General features: G+C 40.7%; 1 protein-coding gene across 1 annotated transcript; it reads left to right on the top strand.

Annotated features, from left to right (window-relative positions):
• Positions 1-1,716: 1,716 nt before the first annotated feature.
• npdc1b (neural proliferation, differentiation and control, 1b) lies at positions 1,717-27,610 on the top strand (the record flags this gene model as incomplete). Its single annotated transcript, XM_083886435.1, has 9 exons — positions 1,717-1,786; positions 18,052-18,219; positions 21,702-21,791; positions 21,887-22,099; positions 23,784-23,850; positions 24,262-24,343; positions 25,416-25,495; positions 25,640-25,739; positions 27,542-27,610. 9 exons carry the CDS (start codon positions 1,717-1,719, stop codon positions 27,608-27,610), a joined length of 939 nt encoding a protein of 312 aa, XP_083742561.1.

Below are 27,610 nucleotides of genomic sequence, written 5' to 3'. Positions count from 1 at the left end.
CTCAAATCGATCGCCATGACAACAGTGCCCAGGCGAGCACACACAAGCAACACGCATGCACATCAACTAAACAGATCAGAATTTAACACACAGGCAAACACGGCATGGGTAAAGCAGAAGAGCGTGTTACTAAAGTCTAGTAAAGTAGTGTAGTTACATTTTTAGTGTAATGCGTTACTTTACTTCTCTACCAAAAAAGTAATGTTGTTACAGTAATCAGTTACTTTGTAACTCGTTACCCCAACACTGCTCCTGGTGAAGTTTCATATAACTATATGAAACTTCATAGTTATAATATTAGTATATTGGGAGATGGTGTAAAAGGAATATGTTTATTTACTCACATACTTTACTGTGTTCTGCCACAAACAATTGCAAACAACATAGCTCAAAATAAGTTAACTAAATGAATTAATGCAAAACCATATTGCTAGCAAACATCACCGGGTTTGTAATTACATTAGTTATTAAACATTTGATATCAAACACTCATCACAAACATTGTTTTGATGCCAAAAAGCGACATGGAATGATATATATACACTGAGAATCAACTTATTCAAAGTATTACACAAACACAAACAGGTTAGCTTGAAGAGTAAGCTATCCAACCTAGTCAGACATTTTCTCATGTTAGCTAGCGATTTGCTGTCATAGGCTAACGCACTTAAAACAAAATATCAACAAATGTTACATTACCAAGACATACATTTTATCTTGACGTTTTTCTCCTTCTCCTCTTTTTTTTCTGCCCCTGAAGGATAAGTCCTTTTTTGCAACACTTTTCCTGCTCCTCGCTCCTGGATGCACACGTTACTAGCTGAGCTCTGACATTTCGAGCAGAGAGGAAGTAGGAAACTACTACTTTTTTTTCCTTTTCTTTTTTTGTACAAGAATGTACATTTGATGATATATGAATCATCATCACTCATGCATGGAAAAAAATAATGAATAATTTTATTTTATTATTATTATTATTATTATTATATTTATTTTATTTTTTTACCTCTAGTGGTCACAGGGCCCTAAGCAGCTGCTTAGTTTGCTTATGCCTTGGGCAGGTGACTAGAAAAGTTATACAAATAAAATAAACATTTATCTTATGTTTATTAGAGGTGGGCAAGATACATATTCTAAGATAATATTGTTGTTATTGTTTTTAATTCTGAAATAAATATCAGAATTCTGAGATTGAAGACTTTTTCTCATGCTGTTTTTTTTTTCTTCCTTTCCTTTCATTCCTTTCTTTCTATTTTATGTGGCCATACTACTCTTCCGTATAATAACAATAATACATTTGAATTTAAAACGATTGGTAAAAAGATTGGTCATCTGGGCAGTGTCGCACCTGAAGGCAACGCGGATGACGCGCAGCGTGCTGACGTCACAGACTGACTGTACTCCGTTACGTGTCAGCAGGAGAAACAGCAGCAGCAGCAGCAGTCAAGCTTCAGTGCCTGTGAGCGGCAGGTCTGCAGACCAGAGCGGAAAACAACAGAGAAGCTCGGAAGATCACCCAGTCTTCTGTCTGTCCTTTCTTCATCGTCTACGCGTCTTTCGTTCATCTGCGTCGTCTTCTCCTCCCCGACTACCAAGGGATGGGGGGATGATCAACAGCGACTCCCCTCCACCACCGCAGCCGCCTCATCCTCCTCCTCACCCACTTCACTCGGTCTCCCTCCGTGTGCCCTGACAGTCGTCGGAGCTGTGCCCAGGATGTGGGCTCCACTGCTCGGCCAGGCCGCCGTGTTCGCGGCCCTCTGGGCGATGAGCACCTGCTTGACAGGTGAGAAGCTGCTGCTGTGTCTTTGTTGTGAAGCTGCAGATGGCCTCCATGCTACGACTACTGTGCGTGATGATGATGATGATGATGATGTTACTGTAACGTTACTGTCGTGTTTGAGTGCACACTGAGTGAGCGTGAGTGTAAAATGCTCATTTTCTACTTTATTATTATTATTATGGATTTTTAACTTTTGTGTTTGAGTTGTGAATTGATGCAGACGAGATCTGGAATAATTACAGTTAATCTAGTAGTCAATGAATCATCAAGAAATGTTTGGTTATTGATTAATCACTTTGACAGAGTGTGAGGACTGGCTGCTTTTAGTTTTGGTCTGTTGTAGGTCTGGGCTTATAAATAACATCCTGGTATTGTAAGGTTATGCAATATAAATCAGGACCACACGTGTTCTCTCTCTCTCAGGAAACTAACAAAACATTATAAAGACTGTAATATACTCTTTATGTACGATTTCAGGTGATATGATTTAGTGTGTAACGTTCAATAAGGATATTTATGTGTATAAGAAGTAGGGGTGTGAGTCACAGGGTACCCACGATATGTCAAATGAAGGAAACAAAAAGTCTGTGAAAAGTTATTAGTGCAGGATTTCTCTATTTAGTATTTATTCAGAATGTAGTGGATGTGGATGGAGCAACTCTTAAAGTAGCTTTGGCAAGGACTGTTTACGTTAGAGCGCATTCATTTGTTAATTAAAATATTGATATTTGCCCTGGTATATCGATTATTGTATTGCATGAGGAAGGACAACAATATATCACCAAATGGTTATTTTCACCCAGCCCCATGTCATATCCTCACATAAAGTTATACCCAGGTTAGTTTAACAAGTTTTAAACACCTAAGCTTCAAAAGCTGGACTTTTTTTTGCCTATATTTAATGATAAAAAACACTGTAGTTTTTGTCTCAGTGTCCAAAAACAAGCCAAAAAATGGAAACTGTATATCGGCGTTTCTCCAACTTTTTCCCCTTTCTGCCCCGTAATTACCCCGTTTTGGCTTTGACATGCAACTTCTCAGCTTTCACAAACTGTTGGAATCTGTCCGGTAGCACATATTGTGCATAATCACAACCATGCAAAATGTACTTACACAAACGTGTCGTTGGATTGAATAATTCTTTTTTGGATTAGCAGCAGAGTAGACCCCTCAAATCAACCGTTTTATGTACTGAATCATAAGTAATCGGAACATAATCACATTTTGAGTTATACTGTGTCCCCCATTCAAAGCAACAAGTACAGAAAGAGGATTTGTCCCAGTGTGGCTGACTGGTGGTGCAGTGGTAGGGAGAGAATGTCCTTCTCTAATGGACGCACAGTTGGATTGTAATGTTTAAATCTCTGCAATAAATGACTCACAGGAATAATAATATCACTAATAAAGCACTTGTGATTTACCGGACATTCATATAACAGGACATTGTGATACGTCTCTGCTCCTGATCAGTGCATTTTTTTCTTTTTTTACACAGCTGTTGACCATTCCTCTGCTGTCAATTATGCATTCTGTTTGTTTGGAGCACGATTTTGACGATTTATGTAGATTTGATTTATTTTTATATTCAACCCCGCTGCCAACATGTCTGTGTTGAATTGGAGGTCATGGTCACACTGCAGTGCAAGTCTAACCTGTATTGCATCTATAAAGGCCCATTTATTCTCAATTTTTGTCTTTGTTTTAAGTCTGTCCGTCCATGACGGCCATTTTATTGTACTTGATCTAATGTAAGAATGTTTTAAATGCCCGTAGAAACTTGTCTTTGTCGTTTTCTGACTGATTGGACCATTGACTCTATACTGCCATTTTGTCCACTATCATAACTTCTTATGTCACGTGTGCAATGACGAATGCAATGACACAAAGTACGGACCTAGGCTCCGTCCGTCTCCATATAAATGATACTTAACTCTCTGGTGTTTCCTCATTTGCAACCTGATCAGATAGCATTTACTCAGCCCCTTGTTCATGTAAGATTGTGCTGAGATATCGGTCACAAAAAAGTGCTATCGATCAACCTATAATAAGGAACAAGGAACTTGTAGGAAAACATATAGATAGAGGATAGAAGTACTTGAACACCAAAACTATAAAGCTCTGCCGTTGAGACAGCTGAGCATTTTAATCTGAAGCCGTGTTTGTGCAAAAGTGCAGTCACGACACTTGGTGCCATGTCGACTGTGGGCATTTTGTCAGCCAGTGATGTGTGGTGTTTCTGCCTGCATGTACAGTAGAACAGGAGGCAGTGAGCTTGCATATGGACAGTTGGCTGATTCATTGCCAGAGAGATGGATGTTTTCAGAGTGTGTCACCGGGCATGTTGGTGGTTATCAGAGCTGACATGTTGGTGTGTGTCTGGCTGTCGTCAGAGACGCGTTCCTGTCAGAGCTGAAGAGCTCTCCGTCACTGACCCGGACGACCACTTAGCATTGTGCACACACATTTGACCTGTCAAATGTAGTGCTGGAACTCCAGAAAGGTGCATGTGATCTCATAATATCCATTAAAGACATAAAGAGGAGAGACTGAAGCCAATGTAGAGTTTTCTGAAAGTCGTATTTTCTTGAATGGCCATCAGGGGGTGAGTTCATGAGAAAATTAGCCTGAAATCTGAATTGTTTATGCTCTTCGATCACTATTTTTCTGGTCATGTTCTTGTTGTTGAGAGTCAAGAAGTCTGTAAAACACAACATTTATTTGTACGGCCTGCCACATTTTTGGTATTTATAGATTATGTATCAAAACAAACACTTGATGTCAAATAATATTTGACATTTTGTCACAAATGTTGATATTGACATATTCATCACTATTTCATCACTTGATTTCAATTTCTTTAAACAATACTCTTGTATTGTACCATGCGCCAACACTGCTTTCATCCTATTGCCCTTAATTTCCCCCGTTGATAAACACTTAAACGGTATTGTACATCGAAAACATATTGATACGTAGTTTAAAGGAGACATATCATGCAAAATCAACTTTTCAATCATTTTAATACTTATATTTGCGACTCCGGAGACCCTATGAGTAGGCAAAGTGTGAAAAAAGATGACTCACTCATGTTTTTGTGGTCCGCCTTCAGTCTAATGCTGCGTTCTAGAGCCCATCCAAACAAATGGGATGTGGGACTTACCCGACTTCAAAGTGTTCCAGCAATTGAAGTCGAATGTTAGATAACATGGACGATCGCGGCGCTTTAGACTTATGTTTGAAGAGGCATGTTGACTGTCAGCAATTCAGTCTACTTACATACACAAGCAAGCCGCATATGTAAAAGCCATACATATCGATATGTAACGTCATGAGTATACTTTTACCGTAGCCCTACATATCTTCATGCTAACAGATAACAACTACGACATAATTTCACGCCATAACATGAAAAACAAGTTGTGATAAAATTGCTGTGTCAACAACAGCTCTACACGCAGAAAAATAAAGTTTATAGTCTATTCATGTGACTCCATGGGCGCCGCCATTATTCTCCGACATCATTTTGGTGAAGTCGGGGTAGGTCGATCATCCCCGACTTCACGAGTAGGTCCCACTTCGACAGGTATTCCAGTGCACTTATTCTAATTGGACGATTTGTTTGGATGGGCTCTGGAACGCAGCAAAAGTACATTGTTGTCTCTCGGAGCTCCGCTTTGTCACCGCGCAGAAAATAGCGAAAAATCTTCAGTGGACTCATTTGCTTTCTTCACACTGGTAGCTTTGTGCAACAGAACGGGCTTGAAATTAGGCACCATAGTGTGTGAACTGTTAACAGGGTAAGTAGACAGCAGGGTTCTGTAACAGTGATGACTCAAAAACACACTCAATAATCACCATTCACTGATACCCAGTGGCCTGTTATTTAAAAGATGAAGCCTGATGGACTGTAATAATCCCTCATCGGTTTCTATTTCAGCATATGAATTAACTCACTGTCGTCTATTTTTAGGGACATAAATGGATGGAATTATTACATTTCTTCAGACGACGATGAAGATCAGGAATAGAGAGCGGTCTTAGTCCTTGTCGCTAACTGACTCAACCTGATCTATCGTGTAAAGCCTGTAGTTGATCTTTATCCTACACAGTCCAAGACTGATTTGCATGGCAGTAGGGCTGCACCATAAACCGTTTTCACAACTTCACTTGCTCTCGTTTCTAAATGACAACGATTCTTCTGCATTTTATTTCATGACCTGCATCGCAAATAAACGGTCACATTTTCCACTCGGAGTTTCTCACCACAAACGCAGCCTTGTCGCTGCCTTCTCTCTCAACATATGAAGCGCCTTCATGTCATGTCATTCAGTGGAGACGGAAGCCCGTCTGCAGTCGAGAGTTTACAAGCAGAACATAGAAGAAAGAGTGTGCTAAGGAGAAATAAATACAAAATGGATGGTGATGAAGAATACAAATTTTCAGTGCGGGTCAGTGGTGTAGTCTACAAGATAGGCCAGGATTTTGGTATAATAACTTAAAAATGGGCATTCATACTTATCAACTCCGTTTTTGAAAGAAATTATACTCATGTAATTTTTTTGGTAAATACTAGAGATGGCAGTTGTTTTCATTAAAAACACAAAATATAATACAATTATTTTTGTAGGTTATTGTGCTCCTGGTTTGGCAACCCATACTGACAGTATACCCACTACAGTAGACCACACTACACCACTGGTGCACAGGGTGCGATTTGCCAAAAAAACAGGGGGGGGGGGGGGGGGGGGGTTTGTCTTAGGTTATGTTCTTAGTGCGTCTTCCCACCGCAGGGAAAAAAAAGCTCACTTATTTTCAAGCCCAAGCTACCAGCTATATTATCATTCACTACTACAGCAGAGTGGAAACCACGGAAAGGGATTTCACTGAACACTGAACGTGAACTTGAATGGGAATGAATTGTTTCATGTTTTTTCACCTTTCTTTCGGCACCAAAAATGTACCGAACCCTGACGTCAAAATATCGCTTAACGAAGAGGTGTCTTCTTGAGATGAAACCTAAACCATAAACGGACTCAATATCTCATTCCTTCTTTTTGGCTTAAGTTTAAAAAAAAATTAAAATATGAAAGAAAGAGCTAATATTATACACTGCCCCTTCCACAAAAAGCCACTTTTCTCCTCCTACCTGTCCGTGTGTCTCGTCTTACGGCCTAATTTCAAATCTTAACTCTGGAGTTTTGTAACAGAGGCTGCGATAATATTGACCTGCGGGCAGCAGAATGTAGGTAACAGGAACAGTATAATCAGGGCTATTCCTGTAATTCACTTGAGATGAAGTCAAAGAAGAATGAGAAACTGCTTTCATTTTCTCTGACCGTACCCAGGACAATAAGTTGCTTGGAGACGGTGACTTTATTACTGTGATGTATCACCAGTGAGTGTCAGTGAACAAAATGCATATAAATATTTTTCCATTCAGAATAACAGTCAAGTATTCTCCTGTGTGCAACAGGTGCACCCACACACACGTATACACACACACACTGTTGTGTTGGCACAGTTGTACAGTAGTACACCGTGTTCTGTTATGTGTTTTTTTGTATCAGCATTTTACGTTGGCAGAAAAAAACAAGACATTTGAGGACACCGTCATTCGCAGTAAAGTTGTGCGTCATAGCCCTCACAGATAATATGTTTCAGCTGTTTTCTTCTTCCATTTCAATTTGGTTGTGTTAATGAACTGAGTGAGCGCAGCGACTTCATCAGATGGGAAGCAGAGGAGCTGGCAGTCCCAGTGTATTGAGCTCTCCATCCTCCAGTTGTAAAAGCTTTGCATAGATTAGCTGCTGCTATTATCTACTGTGTATGAGATGTGCAAATCCAGCCGTGGCATACTAGGGCTGCAACTGATGATTATTTTCATATTATATTGATATATAATTGATATATATTGACATATATTCAATTGGTCAAGTTGTTCAGTCCAGAAAATGTCAGGAAATGTTGATCAGTGTTTCCCAAACTCCAAATGATGGTCTTATTTTGTCCACAAACCACAAATGATTCAGTTTGGATGATTTATTTGTCATGTGGAGCAAAGAAACCAGAAAATATACCCATTTAAAAAGCTGAAAACTCAGATAACAAAACCTGCATGTAAACAGGTGTGTATGATGTAGGGCTGCAACAATTATTCAATGAATCGATTATTAATTGATTACTAAATGAATTGTCAGGTATTTTGATAATGATTAAAACAAGCTTTGTGATTTGTTCACTTTACCCATTGCAGCATCTAGCATTGCACTTACAGTACGTGACTCTCTGAAAAAGAGCAGATTCACTGATTTAGCCGTTGTTTGCATTTCCCTCAGCCATTTGTCATTCTTGCCTTTTCCTTTCCTCTATACGCCAGTCTGAGACAAACGCTTCCATCCTTGACTTGTGCATTCGTGTTGGTGACTCACCACCCTCTATGATGTCACACCTCCTCAGTTGCCATGAAAGTCGTCATGGCAACCATTGTCTTGGTTCCGTTAGAGACGGGAGCGTTTGTGATGAAAAAGGGTTAATATTGATATTTGCCTCTAACTATACCCCCCCCCCCCCGCACTTTCATATGCTCAGCTGCTGTATTCTGCTCTTCATGCTGCTACTGTTGCTCAGTACATTTGCAGTACATGGATGCAGCAACACACCAACAACAAGTGTAATAGATATTCCCTGTGGGAAACACAGCTCTGCTCTGACTTCACCGTTCAGAGTATGGTTGGGGTTTAATGGAGGATAATTCCAATTAACCCCTTTTAGCTCACCCTTAAAACCGATATACAGTGGAGGAAATAAGTATTTGATCCCTCACTGATTTTGTAAGATCATCCACTAACAAAGAAATGAAGGGTCTATAATTTTAATGATATGTTTAATTCAATAGGGAGAGACAGAATCAAAAAGAAAATCCATAAAATCACATAAAACCAAAGATTTAAATTATTTTGCATTTCATTGAGTGAAATCAGTATTTGACCCCTATCAAAACATTACTTAGTACTTGGTGGAGAAACCCTTGTTGGCAAGTATATGGAGAGAATTGTGTATTGTGTATTATTCAATCAAACAGAATAGATTTGAAACCAAAAAAGAGATTTGAGAGCAAGAAAGAGTAAGTTACAATCAAAAAAAATGTTTTGAGATCGAAACAGAACAGGCTGCAATTGAAAAAAAAAAAAAAAAAAAATTGAGAGAATATATTTCTTCACATTCAATCAAAAATAATGTTTGTAATTAAAAACACATACCACTTTGCTTATAAATCAGTCCTCATTGCTTCCAAATTCTAAATTTAACAAAAATATAACAACTATATCATTAAAATGGAATCATTTTGGTTTGTGGACAAAACAATACATTAGAGAACATCATCATTTCCAGGTTTGACAAACACTGATCAACGCTTTTTTGAACACTTTCTGACATTTTATGGACCAATTGATTAATTGAGAAAATAATCAACAGATAAATCGATTTCGAAAATAATCATTAGTTGCAGCTCTAAATTAGTTATTTTTGTATGTTTTTTTATTACTATGTAATGTTACAGTTTAAAAAATATATTTATGTCAACTTGTTTTTGTTCCATATCAAAACAATCACTTTTAATGTGAAATTATGTGAAATATCATCATAAATAAAAAAACATGTATTTTTCTCCCCCCTTACTGACCAAACCCCCAGGTCATTTAAGTTTGAGACCCCTGATTTAGGGCCTGATTTACTAAGATCCCAAATAGAGAGCACTAAATTGCGTGCGCATGCTTAAAGTTTGCGCCTGCTGCTGGTTTGCGTTTTGCAGGTGAACTATTAAGATTGCGACCGCAAATGACTACAGGCGCAGAAGTGGTTAAGACCGCCCTATTTAAATGAGGATTTTGATCGAGTCAAGAGTTGTTAACATGGCTAAAGAGAAAGCACAGACTCAACAGAAGCGCAAAATTAAATTTGAAGCTACTGAACAGAAAGTACAGCTGACGTTCTGCGATGAACTGGGATCGAGGGATATGACATCCTTGTTTCCCGGGTCCATAGGTCCTTTTTTATTAATATTATTATTATTTTATTCCTGCGTCGGTATTTTGGACAGCTCCATCATTACCTGACGTATCAAACAAAAAAAACTATGGACTATGGATGTTGCCGTAAAAAAAAAAAGCTCTCCTCCTGACTCACCTGCAGCTCACTGACAGCTGCCAGGGGGCGCTCTGCTGTTTCTCTCAAGATGACACATAGGTCTACTTTTAATGGATGAGTGACTTTTTTGTCAAAGGGTAAATAAATAAATAAAGCGGATCGTCACAACGGCAGCCATGGCGCGGTCCGTCCCTGGTTGCATCTGTGTTCATTCTGTCAGGCTGAGTTTCCATTACGCGCGCCAACAGCCTTTGATCTGACGTCAGAGGCGACGGGATAATCGATATAGATGAGATATCTATAGCTGGTTCAGATAGTTACATTAAATAGTGATTGTTGTGATTCTTTATTGCATGTGCCTGGAACTGTGGAAACCTGCCTGTGAGGTTTTAGTGACGTTTGTGTTAAAGCGGACATAGAGTGGTCCTGTTGCACATATATGTTAGTTATGGAGGTCTACTTACATACATTAACTTGTTTTTATGGTCAAAAACCTCCTAGTTGCTGTAAACGAGCCGATAGAAATCCTCTTTTCTGACGCTGTTCCTGAGCCGCGAGATTTCAGAGTGAACTCTCACCCCCAGAAGACAGAGTTTTGTGATTGGCCAATACTTTACAGCACACCCGCTCTCAGAAGCACTGCTCCCCCCTCTGGAACGGTGGATGCACTGCTACTCATTATCAAAACATTGTTTTAAGAGTGTTTAAAAATAGCTTCTTCACGACTCCCCGCCGCAGTCCCTGTCCACTGTCGCTCTTGAAACACCTCCACAACGGACGTTATTCTTCTTCTGCGGTTCAATGTACACAACCGGATGTGGCCGGACTAGTGCCCGGAGCAGAGAACAGACGGTCTGCTGTTCAGGAGAACCGCTGTTTACGTAACCGGACCGGGTTTTTTCAGAGATCTCGCTGAGCCCGAGATTACAATAAAACACAGCGTTCTCAGCAGTGGCTGAACTGTTTGTTTAGAACCTTCAGGGCTTCTTAAACAAGGTAATGACACAGATACACACTAAAAAACAGCGTTAATGTGAACTTCTGGTCTAGGTCTGCTTTAAGGTAAAGCGGGGATCTCCGTTCCTCCGGTCTTAACCAGGATACATAGACGACCCCTCCTTGAATCACAAACTGCAGACCAAGTTAAGCCCATACCAGTACAAACACGCATTGCTACTATGGATATCTATAGTTAATTTATTCAGATATACCACATAAGAAATTAATGTGCGTCATCTGTGAATGTGTAGTTGAACATGCTCTGGAAAAGCTAATTTCCTGATTTGCAAAATCAGAGGATTGTGTCTCAGGGGTGTAGCATAACTGCAGCCATTTGTGCGCACGGCTGTGCCACTTTCAAACGTGCTAATTATAGACAAAAAATAAAAATTCTCCTCCCGGCACACGCAAAATTTATGCTATTTGATTGAATAATAAAGGAACAAAATTCTCTCCATACAAGTACAGAGGTCAGACGTTTCTTGTAGTTCATCACCAGGTTTGCTCACATCTCAGGAGGAATTTAGGACCATTCCTCTTTGCAGATCCTCTCCAAAACCTTAAGGTGTCGAGGCTGTCGCTTGGCAACTCAAAGCTTCAGCTCCCTACACAGATTTTTTTATAGGATTTTGGTCTGGAGACTGGCTCGGCCGCTCCATGATCTTGAGCCACTCCTTTGTTGCCTTGGCTGTATGTGTTGGGTCATTGTTGTGCTGGAAGACCCGTCCATTTTAAGTTTCCTGGCTGAGATACAGTGTTGGTCCCATCCGTCTTTCCCTCGATGTGGTGAAGTTGACCCGTCCCCTTAGCAGAGAGACACCCCCAAAGCATAATGCTTCCACCTCCATGCTTGACAGTGGGGATGGTGTTCCTGGGATCATAGTCTGAATTCTTCTTCCTCCAAACACGGCGTGTTCAATTGATTCCAAAGAGCTCGATTTTGGTCTCACCTGACAACATCACCTTCTCCCAATCATTCAGGCGTTCATAGCAAACTTCAAACGGGGCCTGTACATGTGCCTTCTTGAGTAAGGGGACTTTACAGGAGCTGCTGGATTTTAATCCATTACGGCGTAGTGTGTTACCAATGGTTTTCTTTGTGACTGTGGTCCCAGCTGCCTTCAGATCATTAAGAAGATTTTGTGTAGTTCTGGGCTGATCCCTCAACTTTCTCATGATCATTGATACCCCCACAAGGGTGAAATATTGCATGGAGGCAATTACAGTCATTTTAAGTTTCTTCCATATTCTAATACAGTGGCAGATCAAGGAAATTCTACATGGGGTGGCAAAGCAGGGGCAAGGTGGCAGGGTGGCATGGGAGGACGGTATGCAAGAATCCTCAAATGTAATAAATGGATTTAACATAACAAACATAAAAAATACTTTAAAACTAATTACTGTTTTATCATGAACAACAGGAACAAGCCCAGTGCATCTCTTAAAAAGTAAAAGTATTAATAGCAAAATTAACATCTAAAATAAAAAAGTTTAATAATCAAAAATAATAAAAAACTTAAAAAACTCCCTCTTCCTCCCTGTCACTCCTGTCTCTGTCTCATTTTGTGAATCTGCAGCAGCCTCCTCCTCTTCATCCCTCACATCCTCTTCTCCTTCACTTATTTCTTCATCTCCTTCTGTGGTCTTCTTCTGCTTTGAGCCTCCAGTGCACTACCTTCTCCTTCATTTCCCTCCTTCTCTTTCTGCTGTGCACCTTTCTTACTAAAAACCCTTTCAATGTCCCCCTTTTTGCTCTCCTTTTCATTGTGAGAAGCTCTGATTATCCTTGTATCACTACTCTGTAGGGCCATGTAGCAAATACGTTTAACACAGAACAGTTATGTTTAGACTACTTAATGCTACTGTATGTGTTATTTTCCCAGTTAGAAAAGTAAAGGATGTGACCTGGTTTAACTCATTGCTGTGATAGGTGACAGTAAGTGGTTTTATAGCAGGTCTACTGCTACAACACACTGATGCGTAGTGTGTTGTTGTAAAGTAATCCCGCGAAACGGCGATCCCGCAAAACTTTATGGATTAAAACATGTCAGGTTTTAATATATTGTATGAAGTTGTTGTTGTCTTTACTAAAATCAAAACTAATCAAAGAGCAAAACTCTTTTACAAATGAATAACCTTAGATTATATTCATTATAAATGTAACTTTCAGTTAAATTTGTGTGTTTAAACTTCACCTGGGGAAACTGACTTCACCTTCAGATGGTCAGGGGGGCAGTGCAGTCGCTCCTCTCTGTCCCGGGATGTAGAGCCACTGCAGCAGACTCACTCAAAGTGAGTCAGGGGCCTAAGATTACAATTATTGACTTTTGGTCAATTTATTGTTTGTTTCACTACTTTAAAAAGCTTGTGGACATAGTCGCAGATTTTTTTTACAAGTGAAGTTTTTAAAACACAAAAGGTAGGGGGGCAGCTGGGCAGCAGTTCCGCCCCTGTTCTAATAGAGCACCAACAGTTGTCTCATTCTCACCCAGCTTCTTGCCTATGGTCTTGTAGTCCATTCCGGCCTTGTGCAGGTCTAGTCATTGGGAGCCACAATTCTTTATTGTTTGTAGGGGATCAAATATTTCACTCAATGAAATTCAAATAAATTTGTGTCTCTTCTTTATATGATTTTCTGGATTTTCTTTTTGATATTCCATCTCTCCCTATTTAAATAAACATATCATTAAAATTATAGACACGTCATTTCTTTGTTAGTGGATGATCTTACAAAATCAATGAGGGATCAAATACTTATTTCTTCCACTGTATTGTGTTAAAAGGAGCTTTAATTTGCTCAATACAAACTATTAACTTATTTATCCAAGTGTTCTGCTGTTAAGTCGTGTAGCAGCAATGAATGGTTTAATTCCTGCACAGATCAGTATCTCTTTCAGTTGATGTTGACGTCAAAAAATGATGTGATCTCAGTGACTTTGACTATTGTATGATTATCCATGTTGGACGTGCAGGTTTGATTTTTACTCTGATTGTTTAATCAGAACTTTGCATTGTCTGGACATTTTTGTGCCATTTTCTTGATGAAGCTCCCCCTACAGTTTCATAGTACATATTTTTATGATACCACAGGAAGTATCCATCCATCCATTGTCGACTTCTTTATCAGTGTTGTGGTCTTTGGGATACGCAGGTTTAAGGGAGAGGTAGTGAGGGAGCGCAAAGAACAAATCAGGAAGCTCAAAGAACAAGTGAGGCAGTGCCAAGAACAAATCAGTTAGCACCAAGAACAAATCAGGCGCCAAGAACAAATCAGGGAGCACCAAGAACAAATCAGGCGCCAAGAACAAATCAGGGAGCACCAAGAACAAATCAGGCGTCAAGAACAAATCAGGCGCCAAGAACAAATCGGGGAGCACAAGAACAAATCAGGGAGCACCAAGAACAAATCAGGCGCCAAGAACAATTCTGGGAGCACCAAGAACAAATCAGGTAGCGCCACGAACAAATCAGGGAGCACCAAGAACAAATCAGGGAGCACCAAGAACAAATCAGGCGCCAAGAACAAATCAGGGAGCACCAAGAACAAATCAGGTAGCGCCAAGAACAAATCAGGGAGCACCAAGAACAAATCAGGGCGCACCAAGAACAAATCAGGCGCCAAGAACAAATCAGGCGCCAAGAACAAATCAGGGAGCACCAAGAACAAATCAGGCGCCAAGAACAAATCGGGGAGCACAAGAACAAATCAGGGAGCACAAGAACAAATCAGGCGCCAAGAACAAATCAGGGAGCACCAAGAACAAATCAGGGAGCACCAAGAACAACTCAGGTAGCGCCAAGAACAAATCAGGTAGCGCCAAGAACAAATCAGGGAGCACCAAGAACAAATCAGGGAGCACCAAGAACAACTCAGGTAGCGCCAAGAACAAATCAGGGAGCACAAGAACAAATCAGGCGCCAAGAACAAATCGGGGAGCACAAGAACAAATCGGAGAGCACAAGAACAAATCAGGGAGCGCAAAGAACAAAGGGAGCACCGAGAATAAATAAGGGACACTGCATGGAAAGTGGGATTTGCTGCAGTTATCGTCCCTGAGAATTGCTGTGAAACTCACAGTCAACTGGAAGTTTTAGTCAGTTGCCGATAACTGCCAGGAATTGCTGTAAACATAAGCATTCTAAGGTGAGAAAGTCACCCCCTCAGCTCCTAGGAGCGGGTAAGGTTTTCACATGTAAATGACCATGCTGTGATCTGTTCAAATGCAAATCAGGAGTGTGTGTCTCCACGGAAAAGATACACAAGTCTCAGGGAGCCATTGAGATTCCCAGCTTTTCATGGTAACTGATAGAATGATTAATAATTATTGCTAACGTCCATTTGGACCCTGTTCATTGTTTACTATGAATGATGAGAAAACATAAGAAAATAACTTAATCTATAATGGTGCCTGTTTACATGTTTCATATTGTACAACAATATCTATATAAACAGCCCCCAACAAAGAAGAGAAGGTTCTACATATGAAAACATTTACATTTTTACACTTCAGCGGTTTCCAGAGAAAGGGCACCAAGACTTAGAACTGAATTGTTCTAAATTTTAGCCAGCGTGCAGAGTGGTATGACTACTGTCACCTTTTCTCTAGTACAGCTTAACTGCACAGTGGATGTGTTTATAACACATCTTCCAGCAATGTGTTCTACAGGGAGAAACCATTCTGGGTGTGATGTGTCTGTTCCCTGCAAACTCCAAACTTCTACTGGATGTCATTAAAAATGTCTGTCTGGATGGAGTTGAGGCCAAGAAGAAACTGGATATCTTTTATTTTTGATAGGAATGCCGCTGCTACATTGCCAAAATAAAACTCTGTGTGTGTGCTAACCACTTCACAGAGAAGTGTTGTTCAAACTTCGGGCAGTACCATGCAGAAGACTTCATCTAAACGAAGGAGCAGTGTCAACAATACCTGGTGGATTACCTGCAGCTCAAGTTGTAAGTATTTCCAACAAAGAAACTGTCTGCGTGTATATGTGTCTCTCACGTCGGTAAACATAACGTTCTTCAGGCTAAGAGCTGTTTGCAGGCCGTGCAGGAAATGTGTGTTTATTATCCTACATATGTTGAAACACTTGAGATATGCAGCTAAAGCTAAAGACTTGTATTTTGTTCGAGTAGAGAACAACTTAATGTAAATATGACGAAGATTCAAGTAAAGTAATGCCAGTCTTTTCTGTATGATCCGTAATATTATTTTAACCTTTACTATTTTCTATTCCAGGGTCATATTATCCACACAGACACTCAAACAGACGCTAAAAACTGTGCCAATCAGCTGTCAAGTGTGACCTTGAAAGAACACGTGAACAGCAAAAGTAAGTAGAATTGTAATTTTGTAGAATCCAAATACTGAAGAGCATAAAATGTTCACACATCTACTCCATAGGGAAACAGACACCAAAATGGGGGCCATGGAGGTCAGACTGGTGTCTCTGGAGGAAGCAGCTGTGGATCCAGAGCAACAAACTGTGGCTGTTCTGATGAAGAGGAAAAGACGGGCGCATAATCCCCAAAAAACTTGTATAGGATGCGTATATAAGTGTGACAGAATACGACTGAGCTCGAGTCGCCCCACAATTCCGCTGTGACTTTACATTTGGTGGAAACTCTCTCTGCAATCCTGGATATGTTTGGAGTAGACTGTGGAGTCTTTATATGTAAGTAACTTTAACTTTTTTTTACTTTGGATAGTTCAGCCTCCATTCTTCAGGAGCCAGGAGCTTTACGAACTGTGTTCTCTACTACAAGAGAGGCTGGGGAGGGACCCAGAGTACCGAGCAACCCACCACACAAGGCTGCATAATGGACCACTCTCTGCAAGACCTGCTCCAACTTATGACCCTGAAGCAGCCAAGAGAGATTTTTCATAACGTTTGTTATTTGTGGTTTCTTTTGTAAATAAAGCTTCACTTTCTATATGTACGTTCCTATGTCTCTTATTCTGTATTGTGACGTAGTTATCACTAAATAATAATAACAATAAGGATTATTAGTAGTAGTATCATTATAATAATATTATTATTAATATTTGTATTATTATAATCATTATTAAAAATCGGAGGAGCAAATGGCCATGTGTTCCAAGGTGACCAATGAATGAGGTATATGCTGTCCAATCACAGGGGATTTTACTTTTGAACTGTCTGTGGTTTCATCCAATGGTTGTTTGTGTCAGTCAGCGCAGGTCAGACGACGGCCCCCTCCCCCCTCCCCCGTTCGTTTATCGACAATTATCGGGCACGGGCGAACTTCGCGGCGAACGGCTGATAACTGCCGGGAATCATGGGCTTTCGCAGCAATTATCAGGCGTTTAGGGCGCCGATAATCTGAGTTTTCATGCAGTGGGAGGGCCGAGAACAAGTGAGGGAGCGCAATGAACAAGGGAGGGAGCGGTGGTTTTTCCTTTCTGTCACCTGACAAGTTTTCTTACACTAATTTACTAAGTTACCCTATATAGACCCTGTAGGAAAACCACCCATACAGGTTAAGGTTATCACATCAACCCCCCATACATAAAATGAAATATTATCAGAGCATCAGCTTAAATGAGATCTGGTTGCCTTCTCATCTGCTCTCAAGTTACAGGGACATTTGTCCAGCTGGCATTTTCCTTGAACTGCTGTGTAATAAAGTATCGTCATCATTCCTGACCTTCAGATAAAGTCGCTTGCTTTGACAAGATTAAGATTTCCTGTGTCCATTTCTTTTTCAACCTTTTATCTTAAAGGCACATGAAGATTAAAATATGTTTTGAAGTGAGACCCATGAGGCCAGTTAAAAGAGTCTTATGTAGTTCTTTTCATGAACTATACTGTTTTTAAACAGTTACTTCTTCTTCTTCATAGTTGTGTTTTTGTCAAATTATACAGAACCTATTATTTTAGTTCATGATATACACGGTTTATTTTTAGCACAAATGCTAGAAACCAGCGAATCAGGTAAGAAAATACATCCACCAGTTAATCTAAACACTGTAGATATGTTCTTGTATGTCTTGAATCAGGGTAGCTGTCTGAGCTAAGCTAACTGACTACTGGTCAAAATGTATGAAGTGATTTGGGGCTTTTGTATTGAACTGTGTCTTCTGTGTCTTTGTCCACAGGGTCTCACTTGTGCCCTCGGAGTTTAGATTGCGCCCGAGCAGGAAGACACTTCTGTCAGCCGGGCAGCTCACACTGTGGCCCCTGCCTGCGCCCCCTGGTGGAGAACTCCCATGGCAACTGTGTGGTCAAGAGGAGACATGTCACTCAGTCTGCTCACCTCATTAAAGGTGCGTGGGAGGTTCTTACTGTGTTATTGTGTGAGTTGCCAGAATTGCAAAGTGCATGTTGCTCACAATGGGGCAGCCCATGGACAAGTGGTCGGGAGCTGGGCTTGTAACTGCATGGTTGGTGGTTCAAATCCATACGCAACATCATGTCAGTTTGTTGTCAGATATCGCTATCGTGGTCTATAAGCGTGAGAATGCAGCGTAAGCATGTAGGAAAAACTCTCCAATGACTAGGAATACCAGTGGAGCAGTTTATGGTACACATGAAAGACTGTAAATATGTTTAGTTGGGGTTAGCGTAGCTACACAACTAGCTATCTAATAGCACCTTTGTGATGGTTCATTCTGATTCAATTAAGCTGGGAAATATCTCATAATCCTTCATTTGAAGTGGTTGAAGGGCTTATTAGCCTTTAGCCCTCTACATCGACAAGACAAGACACCAGAGCTCACCATCCTGTTGGAGACTCAGAGCTTTCTTAAGGGTAGAAAAATACAAATTGGATTTTTTTATTTGTGGATCTCAAAACACGCATACAAATAAATTACTTCAATAATTCAATCATTCACAAATATCAGTGGAACAAATTTTACTCCATACTAATCAGCATTTCTTCCCATCTGTGCTTCCTCTGCACACGTCATGAGTTTTAGTAAAGCGGGACATCAGGGACTCCCGGTGGGTTCATTCATTGTGATGTTCCAGCTTCCATTTGTCGCTGTGTGTGTGTGTGTGTGTGTGTGTGTGTGTGTGTGTGTGTGTGTGTGTGTGTGTGTGTGTGTGTGTGTGTGTGTGTGTGTGTTTGTGTGCGTGTATATATACACACATGGAGCAGCACTAATTGTACTACTTGCAGACAACATTAAAGCACTGACGTATCGGATCGGAATCTCTACAGTTGGATCGAAAAAAATTTCCAATCTGTGAATTGCGTCTGTATTGGAACCCGATACGGATCGGATTGGCCCCATCCCAAGCTATGAGGTTAGCACTCCACACTTATCGCCCTATGTCGAGCTGAGATTGACACCGCTCCCCCGTGACCCTCATGTGGAGGATAAAGTGGTAGAAGATTGATGAATGATGGATGACTGGTTATAAACTGGCGGCAGTACCAGTTGTGAATGTCCATTCATAATCACGGGGCAGGTCTTCTTTGTCCAAACCACAGGGATCTTTACAGGGAAAACTTCAGTCCCAAGTTGAGTCTGAGATGAAGCTGTAAATGTCATATATATTAATTTATTTATTTGCAACCCATGTTTTTTTGTTGCTGTTTTGATGCTGTATAATGACCCAGGCTCTCAGTCTGAGGTGTATTTAAAAGCCACTCGTCTCTCTCCTCACTGTTTCTACAGTAATGTTTTTTTTTCATTCATGAATCTGAGGAACGCTCACCCCTCCACACACCCTCTCTCTCTTCCCATTCTCCTTTTCTCAGGTCTTCTCCCTGTGTATTGCCATCCGCCCACACTTTGAGCGGCTGTGCATGACAGTACATCATAGTCTTCCAACCACACGTTAATGCACACACACACGGGTTTTTGCAGATATTCTTCTTCAGTCACATCATTGACTTCCATTCAGTTTGGACCAAACTGAATGAAAGCATTAACCTTAACCTAACCACAATTCAAATCTCAGCCCTAAACTTAACCTCTTTAGGACCAGGTTTTAGTCTCTGTGAGGTCTGCTGGTCCTGACAAGGTCCTAAATCAAATACAAATACACACACAGATTTACACAACTATTCTTCTCTAAGCCTTATCCCTTGACCCTAACCATAACTAGTTTATGCCTTACCTTATCCTCAACCTAACTTAAGGTTGTGCCTCGTAAGGACCAGACCCGCTCACTCACTCACAGAGACAAAGAGAGAGAGTACCACATTTTTTTTTTACCTCACACCAAATAGTTCTGCATGACGTATTTCCACCCACTTCCAGTCACTACTAACAAACACGCACACACATTCTCCCACACTCCACGACCCCAGGCAGAGTGCGACGTTCTGCTGCAGTGCAGCTGAGGACACTGAGAACACTGGTTCTCTCTTTCATTAAAAACAAATGGGGCATTCTGAGCCTTTTTGAAGGAACATAACCCCACTAAAGTCAAGGCATTGAATTATATTATATTATATTATATTTTTTATATTTTTTACTGCGCACCGTCCATGCGCTATGGTCTTCTCTCTCTCCTGTGTTGTGCACAGCTTTATCTTTACATCCACATAATGATCTTTATGACGAGGATCAAGTACACTGGCGTTGAAGTGCACGGGATCCAAGTAGATCTTATTAAACCATGGTGACAGACTCTTATGAGCAGTGCACTTTTCATTGTTTTCATTCCATGATCTCGCTTTGTGTAGAAGATCCTTTAGTGCTGCAATTAAGGGAATAACAGATGCATCAGATCAGCTGATCTCATCTGATTAACTATACTCAACAAAAATATTAACGCACACACTTGAAATGGTGAACAAAAATAGAATGTCATGACATTTGCTCAGATTCTTGATGCATTTGTTTATGGAATTATTTGTTTTGCTCAAACCCAGTAGTCCAGTGTCACTTGGCCACTCCTATTGACTACAATCTCAGATTAAGTATTTCACGAGAGTCATGGAGCATGGCAGAGTGGTGGTCAATATGCGTGACCAGTACACAGACACTCCTTATAGTCTGGTCAATAAAAGGGCACACCAAAATGTGGACTTTTGTCACTTGTCAATATGCCACAGATGTCACAAATCATGAGGGAGCGTGCCATTGGCATGCTGAGTGCTGGGTTGAGCGTTACAGCTGTGGCAACACAACTGAATGTGCATCATTCCACGATCATTCCAGGCCACGATCGACAACCTGGTGATGTCCATGCGTCGCCGTTGTACCGCTCTGCGTGTATCACGACATGTCATAGTCTCTGCGTGAGGCTAATGGTGGACACACACGTTATTGAAGTTTGTGAATTTGGATCATCGACCCCCATTGTGTTCTTCCTGCCACTCCAGGACTTTTGTTTTGGAATTGATTGACGTAAACCGTCCACCCAACCAATCACTTGTCAATATCGGCCGTCAATCACGACATGTCATTTCTTAAATGCATAAAAGTGTGATTAGAAATATTTCCAATATGGATTTCAGCACAAAAATTAGCTGGGTTTCTTCACTCAATTCAGAGTGTTCATTCTGAAAGAAAAGATGAACTCAGTCAAAGAAGAGTTTTAGACACAAGTAACAGTCTGTGGCAGGTTCAAGTTACTCTTTTTAAACACATATCTTAAATTTGACATTTTTGTACAACAGTGAATACATTAATGTCATTTATAATGTCCATGAAGAGGATGTGAATCATCATTCGTCTCTAAACATAGAGCAGAGAGGAATAAGCTGTTTCTGTGGCTTGATGTTTCCTGTTTCCTCCAACTATGTGATCATGGTTTTAAACATCACTTCCTCATTCAATCTGTCCAGGTAAAATGAGCTCATATCCTGAGCTGGACGAGGAGATCGACTTCCTGTCTGCCATCATCAGTGAGCAGAGAACAGAGACCAGGCTGCCAGGTAATGAACAGGCTGTCGATGTGCTTATGTTTACCTCTCTACCTCTCTCCCTGCAAAGGCTTTCATTTAGTATATTTTTTACTTTTTACTCTCAGTTTCACTCTCCCAGGACGTCTCTGAGGCCAAACCCAAGCAGCTCAGTGAGCCCGTCGACGACCACAGAGTGTTTATGACAGAAACGCCAACGCGGCAGAGCGTACCAAACACCGGACTGATGACAACCACAGCCGCCACAAACACCACCAACCACACTCTACTCAGTGACCCCGTCATCCTCCCCTACCCCAGCAACGACAACATCTTCATCAGTAAGTCTCTAATGCCTGACATCAGGCATAGTCTCCGTTGTCCCTTCTCCTGCCGTAACTTTCATGCGGCAGGAGAGGATAAACGTCTCTACTCTAAATATGCTCTACTCCAGGTAGAAAACCAGGTAATGTCTCGGTTTTAGGGCTGTCAAGGATGATTAATTTGTGGAATCAACAAGTAAATTTTTTTAACGCACTTTCTCACTTTCATTGCGCTACGGATAGACGTGCAATTTATGAACAGGCAAGGCAGGCAACTGCTTGGGGCCCCCTGACCCATATTTACGAATGGTAATTAATCGTGATTAATCCACAGCTACCCTGTGATTAATCTGATAAAAAATGTAAATCTTTTGACAACCCTACTCGATTTGTTTTTAGGGATGTCCCGATGCCACTTTTTTGTGTCCGAAAACTCTAGTATCACTATCTACTGATACCGATATTATTCCCACAGTCATTTTAGACCATTTATGAACGTATGAAGCTGTTAACAACACATTTGTGCTGAGTCACTTCAAATACATCATTCTCCTAACTGTGCAACAGATATTGTCAACCGAAACCGAATGACTCGGCTAAAATGGTTTTGCCGATTTTCGTTTACATTTTTACAGTCTGTGCAAAGTGAATTAAAATAATTTAACTGTCATATTTTATCAAATGGTGCAGGTAACTCTGCATCATAACTCAGAATGTGTTCTGTTTCTGTCCAACACAAATCACCCATCGGATGTGACGTACAGTCGGTCCGGCCCCAGGCCGTAACCCTGGCAACCCTGTGTTAAGAGATGCCCTGTCCACGTACAACACAGACGTTATACACTTTGCTCTCTGTGTTATCGCGATGTATCGCTATAGGATTGTCTTACAATATATTGATGATCATAGAATCGTTGTATCGTGATGTTATTGGTATTATGGATCATGTATCGTATTGTGAAGTACCCTGTGATTCCCACCCCTGTATAATAGCAACATCAGCAGTCAGGACCGCACTCAGAGTGAGAGCTCCTGTTAATTGCGGGTCTATAATAAGATAAATAAAGCCTAAATACATTTGGCTCAGCTCATAATTAACATATACACTGTAGGCTGGGTGGATCAGGTTCAGCTTTTATTTAACACCACCCCATCTTTTCCAGTAATCGACCAGTGGCAGATGCTGAAAAAACTTTTTTTATTATCATTACCCCCCTGGCATTAACTGTGGAAGTGATCACACTTCTGTCTTCATGTCAATGGCCTTGATTTGTGAGAAGAAAGTTGAGAACACGCTTTGTTGTTAATACTTTAGGCCACTGTGATCTCCTTTAGGTTTTGTGGACGTACGTAAGTAGGTCTTACGTTACTCTCCTGATGACTCTGGTTTAAGAAAATCAGACCCAGTAAAATGAACCCATTGTCAGACCAAAAGTCAAGTCAAATCTCGGGACTGACCTCCAATTCAATATGCGGTTGTTCAGAACAGGACATGCTCATTTCTCTACATTAGTTCTGCCTCGCTCCATTTCTGTTAGGAGTGCTTTTTTTTCCCCACTCTTGGTCCTTCAGAGGCTTATTAACCAGTGCCGTCATCTGTATCTGCTTCACTCACATCTGCACAACAGTTGGGGAATCATGTCTTCCTTTAGGTCTGCTCGGTTCCCTCTCCCCCTCACCGTCTGTATGTACTTCTTTTCAGTCATGAGCAGCGTCTTCATCGTGGCAGGGTCACTGGCGTTGATAATGGCAGGAGCTTGTTGGGTCAGGTAAGAAATTAAATCCTCAGTACTCTCTGCAGCTCTTCACGTTGTCTCATTCTCTTTTTTGACATGATTCATATTTTTAACTCAAGTTTTTAACTCTGATTAAGGGCTGCCACTAAAATGATTTTAGTGTCTAGAGCTGGGAAATATGGCCAAAATTGATACCATGATTAAAAATATAGTAGTAATATAAGATGTTTCAGCAGTAGAATCCATGAATTATCCATGAATCTACACAACAGATGGGAATATTGTGATATAAAAAGAACTAGACTGGGTGGGGATGAATTTTAAATGATTGATTTTTCGATTCTTTTGAGAACAATGCAAAGACATTTTATTGGACTCCCACTTTAGTGGTTATGTCATAAGGACACTGCGGAAACATCTGAAAGTACTCTTTTAATTTCACAGATTGCAGAGAGGTCTGCAGCTCACTCAGAAGATGGACTCTCCCACACATCGACTGATCAGAGCCCAGGCATTTGACAACTTGGTGAGCAGGATAATCTCTAGAGTGGTCTAAAAAACAAACAACTACAGCTTTGGCTCTGATTATTTCATCAACTGGGTCATCTAAATAATGGACTTAAGTTAGAGACGTGGGTAGGAGGGCAGAACAACCACTGGCAATGGGAATGATGTTTAACGCCTTCTTTTAGTGGCGTCATCCAGGTTTAAAAATCACAGGTACACCCACTCATTTCTGTGTGAAAATGGCTTTACTCTGAGGACATGGGCACAACTCGTCTCTATAATGAGATGGGAGGAAGCACTATCCAATACCTGAAATAGAATTACAAAAACTAGAAGCGATTAAACTTCTAATCGCTATACATATATACATACATTCATACAGGTACAAATAAACCCCCTCCTAATATTGGTAGCTACAGCTTTAACTGTGAGATCATGAAAAAACCAGTCCGCTTAATTATTTGTCACCTCAGCCTCAAAATGTCCAACTGGACTTTCTTGCTTATTTTAAACATTAAAAGGGCCAGAAAATGTTCTGCAACTTAGTGCTTTTGCCCATTTATTCCAGAATAACTTAAGTTATTTACAATTACTGCATGTTAAAATAGTGTATTGAAAATAAAATGAATTGAGAAAAACACTGTACATGAACACCAGATTGTGTGCCTTAAATTTGAAATTTGAACATCATTAACATGTTTAATAAAACATTTGTTTGAGTCTTTGTCTCAATGCCCAAAAACGGGCCAAAAAATGGAAACTTTGTATAGGTGTTTTTCCAACTCTTTCCTCTGTGGTGACAAAGACACAGATTTGCGGGCTTCCTAAAACAGTGTGGGTGAAAATACCGTAATAACCACACAACTTCTCAGCTTTCAGAAACCGTTGGATTTTTTTACGATAGCACAAACCGTCGCGTAATTACGGTAATGCAAAGTGCTCTTGCGCAAACACGTTGTGTGCTCTGTGTTAAAGGGTTAACAATGTTGGGAGTGCAGCAGAGACATTTCCTGCACAGTGAATGTCAAACGGTCTTTTATCAGTGTGATTGGATGTGGATAATCGTCACTGACTTTCTCATTGCGTTTTAGCCCGGAGACAAGAAGCTTGCACACAGCGCCCAGATGTACCACTACCAGCACCAGAAGCAGCAGATTCTTTCCCTGGAGAAGTGAGTCATCAGTCCAGCCCAGACTAACACACATCTTTCCCCTCGACCATGCATGTCTGTCTCCTCCTGCCCCTCATCCAGTGTCCCTCTCTGCTTTTATTTAATCTGATTAATCCGCTGTGTGTGTGTGTGTGGCATTTACAGACACAGGGAAGAGCCAAAGGTTCCTGACTCAGGGGCATCAACTGATGAAGAGAATGAGGACGGAGATTTTACAGTATACGAGTGTCCTGGACTGGCACCTGTGAGTAAACAAAAAAAAAATATTGCATTTTATAGCAAATATCACATTTAAAATATGAAGCAGGAACTTAAAAACACACGGAGGTCATGTAACAACATGCGGACTGTGAGCTGTGCAAAGTCTGATGCTGCTGAAGTGAAGCAGAGTGAAATTACAGAGGTTTTAGTAAAGAGATGTCTAGGCGTTCTCTCTTTTGGCACAGCTTGGCACCATCTGTGCCATTTGAGATTTCTTAGGTACCAAAATTATTAAAACTCATTTAATTTCATTTACATGTGACTATTGGTCTAAAAAAATAAAATTAAAAAAAAAGTATGATAACTGGCTGTAAATCGGTGCTCCCTGTGCGGTGTATAATAACAACTATGTGACTCTGCAGCGTCTTCAGTTACGCAGCACCATAGCTCTGGCTTACCTTGGTCAATTAGGGTGTTTGACAGCTCGTTTTAAACCTCTAAACCGGTAGAATCAGACCCCGGTCTCCAAATGCGTGTGTCACTTCATTAGCGAGTCAAAAGGACAAAAATGCATATGACGCATTTGTGTGGACATTCACCTTTCTCTAATCAGAACGATCAAATGTCGCTCTGTAATGATCAATCAGACCGGGATTTGTTCCCAAAGCATGCTGGAAAGTGTAGTTCTTCATTAGAAGTGGTTTTGTTCCAGTGGAAATAATTTGCTTTGATTAACAGCAAAGGTAAGACAACATTTCTGCTTGTATATTTTGAGTCAGTTGTTGTTTTGCTCTTATTTTGGGGCTGGATCCGTGAATCTTCGTCGTAGAATGATAAAAATTGTACCGCTGGAATCTGTGGATTCTAACTGTGTTTCGTTGACATAAGAATGGTTTATATGAGCTTTACGAGTTTCTGACCTTTCTGTGGGTATGCAGCTTTTGAATCAATACTGGACACACTTTGTGTGTTTACATGCATGTTTAAAGTCCAATTTTAGTCAGACTATGACAATAATTGGGTTTTCTTTATGTCATGTAAGCGAGCATATCTGGACAATGCAATTCATAGTCAGATTACTCCTGCGTTTATACGCTTTGTCAGACTCAAGAAGCCTGTGTGTTTTTAATCACAGTTCCGGATCGGTTGCGGAGTTTCACGGGTATGGACCCTGAAACGTTTGTCTAATGTTGATATTATAGCCCGTCTAAGGTTATTTCATGTGTAAATCCAGCCATCCATCTTGTGGCGCGTCATCCTCCACATGAGGGTCGCAGGGTATGCTGGGCCAATCTCAGCTGACATAGGGTGGTAGGCAGGGTCACACCCTGGACAGATCGCCAGCCCATCACATAGTCACATAGAGACAAACAACTATTCACTCACACACCTACAGTCAATTCAGAGTGTCCAATTTACCTAATCTCCATATTGCATGTTTTTGGACTGTGGAAGAAATCCGTAGAACCCAGAGAAAACCCTTTGCATACACGGGGAGAAAAATGCAAACTCCATGAAGAAAGGCTCCTGTTCCGACCGGGTCACGAACCCAGGTCCATGTGTAAATCAATACATTTCATTTTATGCAAAACGTATTAATTTTGCACTAGTGTATTTTACTCGTGGATCTAGTGACACATCTTTCATTTCAAATTTTTCAAATTAATAAATCTCTGATTTATTTCTTTATTTAATCAGTGTCACTCAACCTTGACTCGGATTTCGACCCCCTCTGGATTTGACATTGACTCCCCTGCTCTACTGTGAAAACACGATATCTGAAAATATTCTCTCTCTCCCTCTCTCTCTCTCTCTCTCTCTCTCTCTCTCTCTCTCCATATTTAGACAGGGGAAATGGAAGTGAAGAACCCGCTGTTTGACGACACGCCGATTTACCTCCACAAGTTCCGCTAG

The sequence above is a fragment of the Microchirus variegatus genome (genome assembly GCF_963457635.1).
Source record: "Microchirus variegatus genome assembly, chromosome: 3".
Classification (NCBI taxonomy): Eukaryota; Metazoa; Chordata; class Actinopteri; order Pleuronectiformes; family Soleidae; genus Microchirus; species Microchirus variegatus.
The sequence above is the reverse complement of the archived record's forward strand: the minus strand, read 5'-3'. Positions and strand labels throughout refer to the sequence as shown.